Source organism: Episyrphus balteatus, chromosome 4 (genome assembly GCF_945859705.1).
Source record: "Episyrphus balteatus chromosome 4, idEpiBalt1.1, whole genome shotgun sequence".
In the NCBI taxonomy this organism is placed as follows: domain Eukaryota; kingdom Metazoa; phylum Arthropoda; class Insecta; order Diptera; family Syrphidae; genus Episyrphus; species Episyrphus balteatus.
The window spans coordinates 64,974,850-64,990,825 of NC_079137.1; the positions used below are offsets into that span (position 1 = coordinate 64,974,850).

The 15,976-nt window shown below is 28.4% G+C and overlaps 1 protein-coding gene across 2 annotated transcripts in view; it reads left to right on the plus strand.

The window, feature by feature from the left end:
• Nucleotides 1-13,697, plus strand: part of LOC129917683 (cysteine-rich motor neuron 1 protein) — a 108,705-nt gene extending 95,008 nt beyond the window's left edge. For both annotated transcript variants that reach the window (XM_055997728.1, XM_055997729.1), the window contains exon 3: nt 12,565-13,697. In XM_055997728.1, coding sequence (XP_055853703.1) covers nt 12,565-13,643 — 1,079 coding nt within the window. In that variant the 3' untranslated portion in view covers nt 13,644-13,697. The remainder of the gene's footprint in view (nt 1-12,564) is intronic.
• Nucleotides 13,698-15,976: the final 2,279 nt, after the last annotated feature.

Genomic DNA, 15,976 nt, shown 5'->3' on the forward strand with positions numbered 1-15,976 from the left:
CTTAAGACTTTGTAAGGCTCCTATAAAGTATAAATAAGTCCTTTAACACTTCTATAAGGCTTTTAATATGCATATTTAAAAAAAAGTTGAATTTTAGTCCTATAAAAATCCACTTAAGACTTGGTAAGGCTCCTATAAAATATAAATAATTCCTTTAACACTTCTATAAGGCTTTTAATATGCTTTTAAAAATCCACTTAAGACTTTGTAAGGCTCCTATAAAATATAAATAAGTCCTTAAACACTTCTATAAGGCTTTTAATATGCATATTTAAAAAAAATTTAAATTTAGTCCTATAAAAATCCACTTAAGACTTTGAAAGGCTCCTATAAAATATAAATAAGTCCTTTAACACTTCTATAAGGCTTTTAATATGCATATTTAAAAAAGAAATTGAAATTTAGTCCTATAACAATCCACTTAAGACTTTGTAAGGCTCCTATAAAATATAAATAAGTCCTTTAACACTTCTATAAGACTTTTAATATGCTTTTAAAAATCCACTTAAGACTTTGTAAGGCTCCTATAAAATATAAATAAGTCCTTTAACACTTGTATAAGGCTTTTAATATGCATATTTTTTTAATTTTTTTTTTTTATATTTAGTCCTACATATAATAATCCACTTAAGACTTTTTGAGGCTCCTATAAAACATAAATAAGTCATTTAAAACTTATATAAGGCTTTTAATGAGCATATTTTTGAATTTTTTTGAAATTTAGTCCTATAATGATCCATTAAAGGTTTTTTAAGGCTCCTATAAAATATAAATAAATCCTTTAACAGTTCTATAAGGCTTTTAATATGCATATTTTTTTATTTTTTTGATATTTAGTCCTATAATAATCCACTTAAGACTTTTTGAGGCTCCTATAAAACATAAATAAGTCATTTAAAACTTCTATAAGGCTTTTAATAAGCATATTTTTAAAAATTTTTTGAAATTTAGTCCTATAATGATCCATTAAAGATTTTTTAAGGCTCCTATAAAATATAAATAAGTCCTATACCACTATAGTCCTAAGACATTTAATAGGAATACAATTTTTGTGTTAATACCAAAAAATTGTAAAAGATAGTCAAAATGACAAAAAAAAAAAATTATGACCCCAATACAGAACCCTCAGTAAAATCAACACAAACTTGTCCAAAACTGTGGATGCAAACAAATGACAATCTTCAAAGCTTCTATCACTGACTGGTTCTAGACTTCAGTGTACAAATACAAGAAAAACAAAAAAAATGCACGTTGGCGTTTGAGGAAAGGGAGTATATTGCGATGCTACTTATGCTGATTCTGATGCTGATTCCAATCACTGCGACATGGTTTTTTTTTTGTTAGTTCTTTCATTTTCAAGTAGTGTGTTGTTGCTCTTCTTTTTTTTGTATTTTTGTGTCTTTAGTGTTCAGTGCTTAACCATTGAAAAAGTTTAAAGAAATCCAAATTTGAATATGGATCAATGAATTTTTATTGAGAGAGGATATATTCTTACCTCTATCGAAGAGTATGGAAATTTATACGGGTGTCAATAAAAATCGTTGTGACAACGACAGACGATGACTTCTGCATAACAATGATGCGATCGATTTAAATTTTTTTTTTGTTTTTGTTTTTCGTTCTTTGAATTGCTTTGAATTGAAGACGACAACCACACATTGTAAAATGGTTATGTGTGTGGTTTAATGTTGATGGCGATAAGTTTGGATTTGAAATCGTTCTTGGGTATAAGAATTGGCAATGGCACATTTTGGAAAACAATCAGATTTACGGAAAGCAATTGAATTTATTTATATTTTTTTTTTTTTTTTTTTTTTGGTTCTTCTTAAATATTCTGTGAGATTTTTTTTTAAAGGTGAAAAATATATGTGATAAAAAAAATATCTAAATACACTTTGGATAGCAATAAAACGTGAGTGATTTAGATTGGTAATAATAATTTAATAGCGACAGTTTTTTTTTTGGGATTGTCGTTATTTAAATGTTTAGAGTTAAAAGAATTTTATCGTGGAAGATCTTATAATATACCTGGTTAAGGTTATTTTTTGATGGTTTAATGTCAAATGTTTTGGATGAATTCATACATTTTGGGAAAATATCCAACACAATCGTCAAGGTGTTCTTTGGAGAAACAAATCATTCGAATTACGATATACCAAGACCTCATTAGATAATTTGCTAATAAATAATTATATTAATTTTAAATTAAATTATTTTTTGTAATTTGTTTGAAATACAAATTTTGTTGGTCAGTTTTCAATGTTTTACACGGTTAAAAATTCTGGAGTATTTTTTAATATTTTTTGGGTTACATATAGGTCTACACCAGAAATGTATTAAAATTTAATACATGACAAGTATTAAAATTTTTATTTAATACAAAATGTATTAAATTACTAGTATTGCATATTAAAATTTAATCTTTTTTTATTAATTTCTAATAACAATTTTATTAAAAGATTATACAAAATATTTCAATTTAATACCAAAAGTATTTAAAATTAATAAAATGTATTCTTTTCCTCAATTCATTACTGAAAATAAATACTAATCATAAATAATATAATAATGGTGATATTATTTTCTCTAGTTTATCTTTTTGTGAACTGTTTCATGTAAAATCTTACTGCCGATCAAAATTCATCTGCAATGTATGCATTTTGCTTCAAAAAAAACTCAAAGCGCCTTCAAATTAGTACAAATTTACATTTTCTGATTTCATTTTTTTTTTATAGAAAAGGTACCTCAAACAATGGATTTTTTCTGGCTGCTGGCGTCGTTTGATTAAAATTTAATATTATTGTATTTCCATTTAATACTTTTTATATTAGTTTTTAATAAATTTGTATTACATTTTAATACAATTATATCAAAATGTAATACAATTTATTTTAAAATGTAATACAATCATATTAAAATGTAATACAATATATTAAAATGTAATACAAAAATATTTAAATCTAGTACAGCGGTATTAAAATTCAATACAAGATTAGAATTTAACCCACGGAGATTATTTTCTAATAATTTTTGTATTACAAGTAGTAAACTTAATACTTAAATATTGAAATTTAATACAAAAAAGATTAAAAATAATTTTAATATTTTGGAAGTATTAAAATGTAATATTTTTTCTATTGAAAATTGCTTTAATACAAGAGCTGTATTAAAAAATACTACAGAATTTTTAACCGTGTATACGCTCTACGGTCACTGTGGCGTATGTGCAACATTTTTTTCGGTTGCACTCAAACATTTGTTCTTACATTCGGAGGCAGATAATTGTGGACTAAAGTTTCGAAATCAGTTTTGGTTTTCAGATATGAGTTTAACAGTGAACAGGCCTGGGCATTAAGTTAAAAAAATAAAATTTAAATTTTTTTCAGATTTTCGAAAAAAATCAAGGCTAACCCCTTGCAGAAAAAAATGGATTTTAAAAAATTTCTTCAAAATTAATCGAGTGAGACATCAAAAGAAAGGTAAACTCTATTCATAACTGAAAACCAAAGGTTCCTTGGAGGTTTTGTTGCTGAGTTATTTCCACCCAAACAATTTTTTTCTTACATTCGGAGTCAGATATGCAACTGCGGACCAAAGTCTCGAAAAAAGTTTTGGTTCTCAGAAATGAGCTCATAATGAACAGACTTATGAACTTCGGTAAAAAAATTACAAATTTACTTTTTCAGATTTTCGAAAAAAAATTCTTCCAAATGCATCGATTAAGACATCAAAAGATAGGTCTTCTTAAATTTCATTCATAGTAAATTTAATTTACTAAGTTAAATGCGTTCAAACTTTTTTGTACTACCAATAGAAACAGTGATATTTGACTGAAACTAAAATCTAAGATGGCGGCTTAAGTTTTAATTTCTCAAGTGCGAAAACTCAGAGTTTTGGTTTTCGAACAATGTTCTATCATTATAATTAAATTAGGAGGGGGGGGGGAGGGGGGGGGTAAATTGTTTTTTTGCAGATTATAAATGTACTTAACTGGTACTTTCTGTTATTAACTGTATTTTAGAAAATTTAATTTCTTTAAAATAAGGTCTATTGATGATTGATGTAAAATGATCATTTTTTGTTCAAAATCTTTGTAGTTCAAAATTTTCACTGTTTGAAACTATATATTTTTTGTATAGATTTATGACCTTTATTTTTATTTGGCAAAGACACTAACATATTTTTGAGCTGAACTTCCCAAATAAATTCTTTTAATTGCCTTTAGCAATAACAAATCTTTTATGTCAAACAACCGTTAATCTCAATCACAACAATTTAAAATATGAACTACCAGACATTAAGAAAAAAAAAAAAAAAAAAAACAAATTACCACCCTTAGTTTGAAAACAATTATTTGCCATTTTATTAAAAATAGACACAAAAAATGTTTATAATTTACTATGTGTGTGGTGCCGGCGCGAGGCGGCTATAGACAGCGGCGGCAGCATCACAAAGTCCCAGTCTATATATTTATTGATCGCAGATATAACATACATATTCTCGTTGAATGGAAGCTACAATATAGAACAAGTAAATTAAGTAACAATTAAGAAAGGCTTTACATAGAAAGACGACGACGACGGACGACTTCCATTAGCTATGGCCGTGCAAAATTGCCACAAATTATATTATGCCAGCGCAACACAACAATCTCTCATGTCGTGACTTTCACATGGTATTCACCCAAGTAGCACGACTTTGGAATTTAATGAATGTCGACTGTAAACGACCGGCCGGCCGGTATTTATGGTCTCACGGTTAGTATACCGCTAGCGATCGAATTTCTGTCAAGTTGTTAATGGATTTCAATGATTGACATTTGGGGTGGGTGGTTGTCTATACTATATAATTGTGGGTGTATTAATACTTGTTTGTGTAGGTACATTAAAAAATTACGTTATCGTTAAATTGCTACCGCCACGGTTCTAAAGTTCGAATTCGTTACAGTCACCTACTAATTATCACTATCGTTGGTATGTTTGTATGTTTTTCAGTTTATAAATATTTTTCTAATGGAATTGAGTTTTTTTGTTTTTATTCAACCCCCACAACCACAAAATAAATAAAAATAAAATAAACTTTTTGACAGATGAATACATAGATGTCTAGCTTTTTGTATAGAAATAGTGGTTAGTACCCTCGTGATATTTTTTTTTGTGGTTTTCGGGGTGGTTATAGATTTTTTGGAATTTTATTTTTTATTTTTATTTAATTAGACAAAAAACTGGAATTTATTTTAGAATGTTGGTAAATTAATTGCTGTGATGTGAAGATATAAATAAATTTTATTCGCACTTTATAGTTAAATCAATTAATTAAATTTATTATAACCAATCGAACCTGTTTGAACTGCAGGTGTTTTTGCAAAATTAGAATCAAATAGTGTATTAAAATTCAATTTCATATAATTAATGGTTCAACTTAAGATTGTTAAGTTGCAATTTATTTGAATTTAACTGACTTAAAAGTTTTTCGAAAATAATCTTATGGAGCTTAGGTATTGTTTTCGAAGTTTGGTTTAAGTTTAAGCAACTTTCAACCACTTTTTTAAGTACCTTTCAAAGTCGTTAGATTTTCCATCTCAAAAGTCACTTATAAACTATAGAATTTCCAAAAGAAAACCAAACTTCAAATAACTTTAATATAAAAGTTTTCTCTTGTGTTTTTTTGAAATCCATCAAAATGTTCAAAACTATTTTAATAACAAAAAAAACCACACTCTTCAAAAGACTTACAAAAATGAAAAATACTAAGAAATAGAAACTTTATTTAATTCCAAATAAATGAGGCCTAAGGAAACACACCTTAACTCACCTTAAACATACAATTTACAATTTTATATCGAAAAAGTTCAATTCCATTTGAAATTCTTTATGAGAGAGCAAAAGAGAGGAAACTTTTTAATCGGCTTTGAAAAAATATACTAGAGAGACCATCATACTTGTGTTATAGAAAAGGTGCAATCCATCAGGCAATCTGCAATTCAACCGAATGAAGTTAGAAAAAAAGTCAAGAAAAAACTTTTAATTGGACAGATTTTCTTGGAGAAAAGAGGAGGTTTTTTTTTGAAGTTGTACATATAGGAAAAGTACATTTGTTTTACAATAGACTAAAATAAAACTTTGAAAAGATACCTATTGTAGATGTGGTATTATTTTATTCGGAATCATTAATATGAGTTGCTTTTTTGATTTTCCTATTCATTTTTCAATCAAACCGAAAGGTTGAAAAAGAATTTTAATTAAAATTTCTTCGAAAAATTGACTTTAAACCACACTTCAAACTCATTCAAGTCACTTTGTACTCACTGAAGTCTTTTATAATAAATGTATGATAATTTAAATAAATTTCAGAACCACTTTGTTCCAAAGCATATAATTATAATATCCGTAAAAAGTTCAGCCCGAAATTTTAAAACATTAAAAAAAAATTGGGATGTCAAATTCAAGGAAATTCTCGTTCGATACATTTTCAAAAAATTGATTTTAAAAAATAAAATGATTTTGAAACAAAATTTAGCACTTTTTAAAAAATACAAAACTGTGGATTTTCAAAAATTTTCATACAATGGCATAGCTTCTATATATCTCTGTTCAGTAATTTTTGATCATACTAGAAATAAAAAAAATGTCCTGAGACAGGAATCATTAATATACATTGTTTGTTAAAAATATTCAAAAGTTAAACCATATTTGCCAAGGTTCGAATATTTAAATTAAATCGTTGCAGCCGTCGTCGCGTCGCTTTTGTACCTGAAGCTTAAATTTATCTGCAAATTTTTCGAAGATTTTTTGTTTTCATTTTCTTAAAAAAAACTAGAAACTTTAATATTTTTTAACTCTACTAGTTAGAGAGGTATTAAGAAATTTAAATATGTTTATTTTTTTCTTATATTCAGAAGCAGCATCTACGGAATCTATTCCTACAACAAATTTTATAAAGATATGAGTTATTAACGAACACGCCTATCCAAATACCTAGATACAAAAATATCAAATATATATTTTTTTCTTATTTTCTTAAAAATTCTGTTTGTACCAAAATTGGGGTCCTAAAATTTGGTATAGGTACAATAATTCTGTACTTTAAAATTATGCAAATTCAAAATTCTATATCTCTACAAAATTTTTCTAAATTCTAAAAATCCAGAATTCTTCTTTGAAAAATTCTTTAATCCTGTGTTTCAAAATTCTGTAATCCAAAATTATGAAAATCAAAAAAGAAAAAATGTTTTGATAATAAAAAAAGGGCGAATTGTGGTTCTCAAAATTTTATAGTCCAAAATTATGAAGATGGAAAAAGAAAAATTATTTTGAATTTTATTTCATTATCAAAATAATTTTTCTTGTTCCATTTACATAATTTTGTAATACAAAATTTTGAGAAACACACATTTTTACAGAATTTTGAAAAGTAGAATTATCGATCTTCAAAATTTTGAATTACAGCATAACTGAATATAATATGGGAAAACAATTTCGCAAAACGTTTAAGCACCTTGCAAATAAGTTGCAAATTATTCGTTACAGTTTTCGAGAGCATAATTTGCAGCAATTATAGCTTGGTGGCAAGATTGCGAGGTTGGTATAAAATCAAATTGTAGCAACAAATAGATTCAGAAAATTGAACTGGCTCAGAAACTTTAAAAATAAATACTTATTCAATATTTCGGTCTCTGATTGGTCATTTGTCAAAAAAATTTCCAATCAAGGTAATTTTATTGCGAAGTTGACTAGAAAGTTAAGGAAGAAAAATTACTCTAATTCGATTTACTGGTCTATCTAAATTTCCGAGCAGAAAATGACGCTGACACTCCAGTAAATCCCCAAATGGTGCTTTGCAATCAAAGTTAAATTACACATGTTTTTAATTGAAAACTGTTTTCTGATACAAAAAAAAAAAAACAATTATTTGTTTAACGTGGTCAAGGTTAAAATTCAAAATTGTGACCCAATTTTGTAATTACCTTTTTCTTCGTCATTTACTCATTCATTATTATTATCTACTTTCATTCAACCGTCTAGTTTCATAATGAATTCTAAAATTATTCTATTGAACCTTCTCTTAATTATCCTTTTCAATTATCACTATAACCCAAATAGATACCTTTAACTATATAATATTCCCAACTGTCACCTAATTAATCGAGAAAATCATTAAAAGTTTTTTTTTTTCAACTCATTTGTGGCCTATAAGATAGATAGAAATGGGCGCATTTTTAATGCATTGAAAACGATTTATCTTTCGCTCTCTTTAAAAAAAAAAAAAAAAAAAAACTATGCAATCTGCCTTCTGACTACTGCCTGCTGCTGCAGGATAAAGTTTATTTTTCCCTCCTGAAAACTGTCACACAGATATATAAGTTTCCATATAATTAATTATATCCACTCGGCAACCAACAAAAGAAAAATAAAATAAAATTCCAACGAACTCTAATCATGATCACCTAAAGAATCCTATTTCAGAACTCGCAACTCTCACTCTCTCAAAATGCAATGCAACCGAAGTTTTCAATTAATTAATTATATTCAACATCATTGGCATCACTGCAAAATTGCAAAATGAATTTCTACCCCCGCACCAAAAAACACAAAAACCACTTTTCCAAACTGGAGTTTTTGGAATTGCTCTCTGTTCATTGCATTTTTGGTGGCATTGTGCTCATCGAAAAAGTGGCGGCATTCGAGAGGACATGCAAATAATGTCAATTCCGTTCTACTATGTTTTTGTTTGTGTGTGTGTGTTTTTGGGTAAGTTCCTAATGAAAAAAAAAAACAACAATTCCAAAGCCAAATTGCATTGAAGGATTTAAGTATCAAAAACCACTTTCAATTCACAAAATTCATCGTCCTATCGTCCTTATAGTCATCATAGTCAAAGTCATTTGTCGTTATTGTCATGTTATCCTTGTTGTTGCATTTGGCAGTGGGAGTAGTTGGCGTCATTAGTAGGAGCTAATAGGAATTTTATAAGGGTTGAAAATATTTGATTCAGGATATTATTTAGGCTCGACATTCCATTCATATACAACAACTAAACAAGAATATTTCCCCCGTCAAAAAAGGTAGATTGCGTGTTTGGCTAAAATGAGTCGCATGGATTTGACCATTTTGGCGAATTTGAAAATTAGTGTGCGAACAATATATTCGAGAATAAATACAGAGTAGGTAAAAATACCAGGTAAATTTAGGTGACACACACACCTTGTGAACTAGGTTTTTGTGTAGCTTTAAGCCAGAATTTATGGGTTTTAGCGGTCGAGTGTGTCTGTGTGTGAGTGGTCACCAGGGACTTTTGGGGTGATAATTCTACTGCAGGTTATTTATTTTTTGTTATTTTTTTTTTTAGCTGGGTTCTTATTTATCGTTTTGTATAATAGCACAGGTGCTTGTTATAGATGTTTTTTTTCGTGTTTCACACATGTTTGTGTGTTGTTTTTTTTTTTTTGTGTGGTTTTAATTTCTCACAAAAAGGACGGACACAAAATATATTTTCGACACTAATGCGATTGGTTTGAGGTTTTTCTTATACTTTCTCTTTCATTTGTTAAATGATATAATAATTGTTTATAAATTTTCATTTAAAAAAAAAAAAAGCTTAAGTATTGTGATTTTATGAGACAAAAATAAATCATATTAAATGTCTTTTGTACGTGGAAAACTTTAATAATGACTTAACACGTGTGTGATTTTGTTGGATTTCGTTATTGTTTATATTTTTTTTTTTTTTCAAACACTAAAATACAAAAGATTTATTGATAAATTGGGTTGAGTTAGTAATGTGGACTTGGCTTCATTAATCATATTAAGTAAATTTGTTCCAAAGACAGCTTAGCAACTTTTGTAGCAAAACTTGTAAATGTGTTTGCAACCAAGTCAGTCGAAAACGATGTACCTACTCCCAAACAAGATTAGAAATTTCGCAGCTTATTTGCAAGGTGTTTTCAAATTTTGCGAAACCGTTTTCTCAAGTTCCTTCAATTAATTGCAGATTTGCGAATATATGTACATAACATTAGCTTCTTTGCAATTCGATTATTAGTATTTTTTTTTTGTAGATATGCTTTACGACAAGTACTGAGATGCTTATTTTGAAAGAACTACAGCTTCAATGTTATGAAAACTGAAAAAGAGTTTAAAACTAGATCGCAATCCTGTGAGTCCTTCGCAATTGACTTATCAACATTTAAGATATGCTTGCGAATTTGCAAAAAGTTTGAAAATAGATTGCAATCTGAACTATGAGTCATGCGAATCCTTCGCAATTCATTAAAATATTTAGTTCTTACATTTTTTATTTTGACAATTCTCCACTTTCGCAAACCGTTTTCTTATAAATTTGGAAAACAAAAACAACTCTCATCCCGTCCTTTTTGTTGCATACTATTTAACTAACAAAAAAACTGGCTAACGAATAAATAGCAATTTGCAACAAAAGTTTGAAACTAGATAGCAATCTGAGCCATGAGCCTTGTCAATTCTTCGCAATTGACTTATAAACATTTGCGAATTAGTTTTCTTAAAAAAAAATTTTATGAAAGTTTAAGATAAAACTGCAATATGTGAATCTTTCGCAATTGACTTATCAACAATTGCGAAGGAGCTTTCTCTCAAGCAAGCATATTCAAACATTAAATTTCACCATTCTCCACTTTCGAAAACCGTTTTTCATTGCGAAATTTTCGTGGAAAAAAAAATTGGTTTGCAGTTTAAGAAATGAGTGTTGCGAATCCGTCGCAAGTTACTTATACACATTTGCGAAAGTCATATCTCTAAGGCATGCATGGTGTAAAGTAAAATTTCACCACGCATCACATTCGCAAATCCTTTGCTAACCATATTAGAAAACAAAAACAACTTTCAGTTAATGAATCAATTGCATGAACAGTAAAACAGGAAGATAATTACACCGGCACACAAAAAAAAAGTGTCATGTACCAGGAACCAGACCTATCTTTCTATTTTGGACCCGCTGAATTTCAATTTCAAGTCCGTTTTGTCCGAACACCCTCCATAAAAATTCAAACAAAATACAGTCGCAGCTCAAAACTGGAGGGTGACCGGGCCAAACGGAATTGAAATTCGGATTCAGCGTGCCCAAAAACATATAGAAATATAGGTCTGGTTCCTGGTACATGACATTTTTTTTTTTTTTTGTGTGCCGGTGTTATTGTTCTTACAACTTTTTATACATACAGAATACTTTCCTTTTTTTTTGCAAAGTTCCATAAAGTTTATTGATTTTCTTAGTTCTTGACTGTCTAAAATTTTACTGAATATCGATAGATCCATTGTTTTCATCAATTTCATGGTTATTTTTCTCGTCAACGTCGTTTGAAGGCACAATTTCCGGCACTTTATAGCCAAGTCTTGCAACTATGAAAAATTTGAAAGAACTTTTTAATCCACTTTATATTCAGCAACAATGAAACTTTCAAAAACAAAAAACTTCATATCCTTCTACACCCACACACACAACTAATATCCTTTTGTTTGACAAAATTTCCTTAATAGAAATGAAAAAGATTTCAAAAAGGGTATAAAGTAGATATAAAGAAACATTTTTGCTGAATATTTAATTCTTTTCCGTCTCGTTTATTTCCAAGCGGTTCATTCATTCATTCATTTTAACAAAAGAGGAAATATACCATCATTGCAGCAATTTGCAATTCAATTTGTCATCTCTACTCTACATTCAGCTATTCAGCATTCGACAAAAAAAAAAATAAACATTAAGTGCATTCAGCTATGAAAACTTATAGCTGAATTATAAGGTCATTGTGGTTTTTTAATAATGTCGAAACACAAAATAAAAATTGAGAGGGTGAAAAAAAGAAGATTTTATTCAATTTCAGAATCCTTTTTTTTTTGTCGGTTTGATGATGATGATGAGGATGGTAGAAAAAAATTTAATTAATTTAAACAAAACTTCGTCTAGATGTCGTCGACGACAACAACGTCTACGTCTGGGAAAGTACTTCAAATAGGGTTAAAATATTTTAAGTGGTAAGACAATGAATTCATTGTTCATTGTCACCCTTAGCAAATGCCTAGCCTATCGTGTCATTGCTGATGAATATTTTATGAGCTTTTTTGCTGCAGCACAAAAAATGTGTGCTTTTGAAATAAATTCACTCTGCTGCTGCCTATCGTCGTCGTCCTCAGGAATAGGTTAAGTGGATTCGCAAGAAGAGGCTTTTTCCGGGTTGAAAGAACGACAAAAGATAACTAAAACTAAGTGTATGATGAATTGAATTTGTAAAAAGGTTTTTTGGTTAAAGTTATTTTAGAGACGGACAAATTCAGCAATGTGCTGAATAAATAAAATCTCTTATATTTCACTTTTTTAACAATTTTCTTAAAATTTATCGAAGAATTTCATCTAATTTCCAATCTTTTCTTATATTTTGTAAAAAGGTTTTTGGTCAAAGTTTTTTTTTTTAAAGACCGACAAATTCAGCAATATGCTGAATAAATAAAACCTCTTATATTTCACTTTCCAACCAATTCCTACAACTTTTTCGAAGAATTTCAACTAATTTTCAATCTTTTCTTCTACTTTCAGCTGATCCTCTAAAATGCGAAGGCGTCAAATGCCCCCCAATGTCCGAAATAACTTGCCCCGAAGACAGTCAACTTCGTGAATACATCGATGTTTCATCGACCGAAATTACCAATGATACTTCCGAGATCATTGAAGAACTTTTGCATGAATGCTGTGTAGCTAGGAAATGTGCCTGTAAGCTTTGCCATATTCCGTCATGTGACAACAGTTCCTTGGTAATCTACGAAGTCGTTCCGGAAACTCAAATTCCCGGTCGCTGTTGTGGCGAATACGAATGCAGAGTCGAGCCAAATTGCACTGCAACTCGGGACACCGATATCTGGCTAACAGATTGTCAAAGGTGCAAATGTGTCTATGGACAGCGAATCTGTCACAAGTCTTGTGATGAAGTTATACCAAATCCTGACACAGCCTATTGCAAGTCGAAAACTTTAAACCGTTTCTTCTCACATGGTGAAACCTGGAAGAGTGGCTGTTATGAGTGTGAATGTCTAAATGGTGAAGAAAAATGTTTAATGCCATTTTGCAGAGGTGCCAACTGTCCTCATGAAAGACAAGTCACTTTGAAGGGAAGCTGTTGTCCTATTTGTTGGCCAGATAATGCTCCTTTGCCAGCTCGAGATGGTGATGATTACTTTGAAGAAGATGAAGATTCGACATTCGGTTTAGATGAATTCGAAGATCCAGCTTCACCAGCTCCAATTGCCCCGGTTATAATTGCAAAGCCTTTAACTACTTCAACTTCAACCACAACTTCGTCTACAACAACAACTTCTTCAACAACAACTACCACAACTCAAGCCCCACCACCACCACCGCCTTGTGTTGTTAGTGAAGATTCATCAGCTACCTATGCAGTCTACCCAGAAGTTGTTGAAGTTGTTCATGCTCCGAGTGACCACAATGTTCTCTACATCATAATTGGATTCGAGACCATTTTGTTGGTCATTTTAAGTGGAATTATTTATCAATTACGAGCTAGGAAACATTCCTACAATACAGTCTCGAACTTCGATGATAATTTTAATAATTGTCAAAAAACTTCACTTAAAATTGAAAAAATGGGTGAACTTATCTAAAAACTTTTTTAAAAAGAGAGCTTATTTAGCAAAAATAAAATATATAACAAAAACAATTAAATTAAATGCGTGTCTTACCAGCAACAGTATAAGTATTGTGTTAACTATAATTTTAATATAAATCTATTTTTTTTTTTTAAATAACTTTTTTTTTATAAATTTTTTTGAGTTTAAAGATCTCATAACAAAAAAAAATAAAGAAAAATAATTTCATTATATAATTTTTTTTAATTTAACTTAAAAACTATTTTTTGTCAATCCCATTCTCAAATCCATTATACGAAATAATTCATTTATACTGTTTTTCTTTTTTTATATATTTATTATTTTTTTTAATTAATTTTTAAAATCAGAAATAGAAACTAAGAATCATACTAATTTTAAATATAAATTAAAAATTAACAAAAAAAAAAAAACAATAAACAATAAACAGTATAAAAGAAGATTTAAAAATAATAAAAAAAAAATAATAAATTATATAAAAAAAATGTTGACCAGCTATGTGATATTTGATTTTAAGAAAACAAAAAATATATATATTGATTTATTTTATATAAATAAATATAAAAAAAATAATTGTTTTATAGTATTTGTGTAATATAAGTGTTAAAAATGATTAGATTATAATCGCACTGGTAATAGATAAGTTTACTTTTTTTCAAAAGTTTAAAATAGAAAAAAAAAGATAATACAAAATATTTAAATAGTATTACACGTTGAAGAGAAAAAAAAATATTAATCATTTTATGATATAATAGATTTTAAGAGAGAAACTTATATAGTTTTAAGGTAACGAAATATTAAGATTAAATAAATTTTATGTTAATTATAAAAAAAAAAAATTTCTTTGATTTAAAGAACAAAAGTTGAATTTTCTCAGGTAAGCTAGAGATAAAAAGTAAAAACCTTTATAGCAGGTTCTTTAAAATAAAACTTGAGAAAAACTTGGACAAAAACTTTTATTTTAACTTCAGTCAATGCAAAAATTTAAGTGACGTCAATAATTGAAAATTATTTTCAACCGATTTTTGTGACTGTGGAAAAAATATAAAAAAAAAAAAGTGTTTTTGAAATTCTTTTTTAACTACTTAAAAGACCCACAAAAATAAATTTTTAAATTGTATCTTTTGCACAGAAAATTTGTTGCACAAACTTGTAGCTGAGGTAATTGTGTTGCATTCCATCGTCACGGGTGGGACACAAGTACAAGAAATTTATTGTTTTCCTTTCGAATTCTACGGATGAAAAATTTACATAAACTTTCATAAGACCAGTAGTAAAATTTGTTGATAAATTTCAATGGAAAAGAAAAATATTATATATCATTTTTAAAAATAGACACTACTGTCACTATTGGCACAAGCCGGTTTACGGACGATGATTTTATGTGATAACGTCAAACAATCATAATTTACTAGAAAAAGCTAAAAAAAATACCTTTTTTATTTTCTCATTATATTATTTTTTTTATTTTAAAACTTACAAAAAAAATTATGCAATTTAAAAGCCAAGTATTTTTTCTTAAGAATAAAAACATTTTTAAATTTTTATAATGCGCAAAAAGTAAAAAAATAATTTATTGAAAACAATCATTTTCATCAAAAAAAGCAAATAAAGAAAAAAAACATGAATTTTTATCTTCTCACGTCATTAATTAAATTTTTTCCCTAACAACCTATACAAAATTTTATACTATCTGAAAGCTTATTGTCTTAGATCAAAATATATATATCGATCAGGTCTATTTTTTTAACTCTATCAATTTCATTAGAAAAAGAAAAAAAAAAAAAAACATTTTTTTTTATGTTCTCACGCTATGAAATCAATTTTTTTGTTTAACAACCTATACAAATTTTTTTTAACCATGTGAAAGCTTATTATTTCACCTTTCATATGACATATCAATCTTATTTCAAAGATGCCTACAAGAGAAGTCGAATTTCCAGACTGAGATTACGGTACTTCCCACACTGGTGGCTGTTCGGGGGGCAACAGATCTCCACTGGTGTTTTGAGGTTTTTCGCAAGTTTCTTGATTTAACATTGTGTAGCTTGTATCAGGATGTTAATAAAATAAAATTTCTATCTGCTCTTGATCAAAAGTTATAACTGTTGAATTCTAAAATTTTATTTTACCGTTATCCTAAAATTGTGTTTACAAAAATGATTGAAACTTTGCACACATTTAGTCGTGGTCATGGTCTATCATTATTCACTATACTTTATTCCTGTATCTATTAAAGAAAAAAAGATAAAAATAAAAACGATGAAAATCGGTTAAAAACGGTCAAAACCGTGTTTTTTAAAAACTTGTTTCTTCCGTTATTCAGTCAA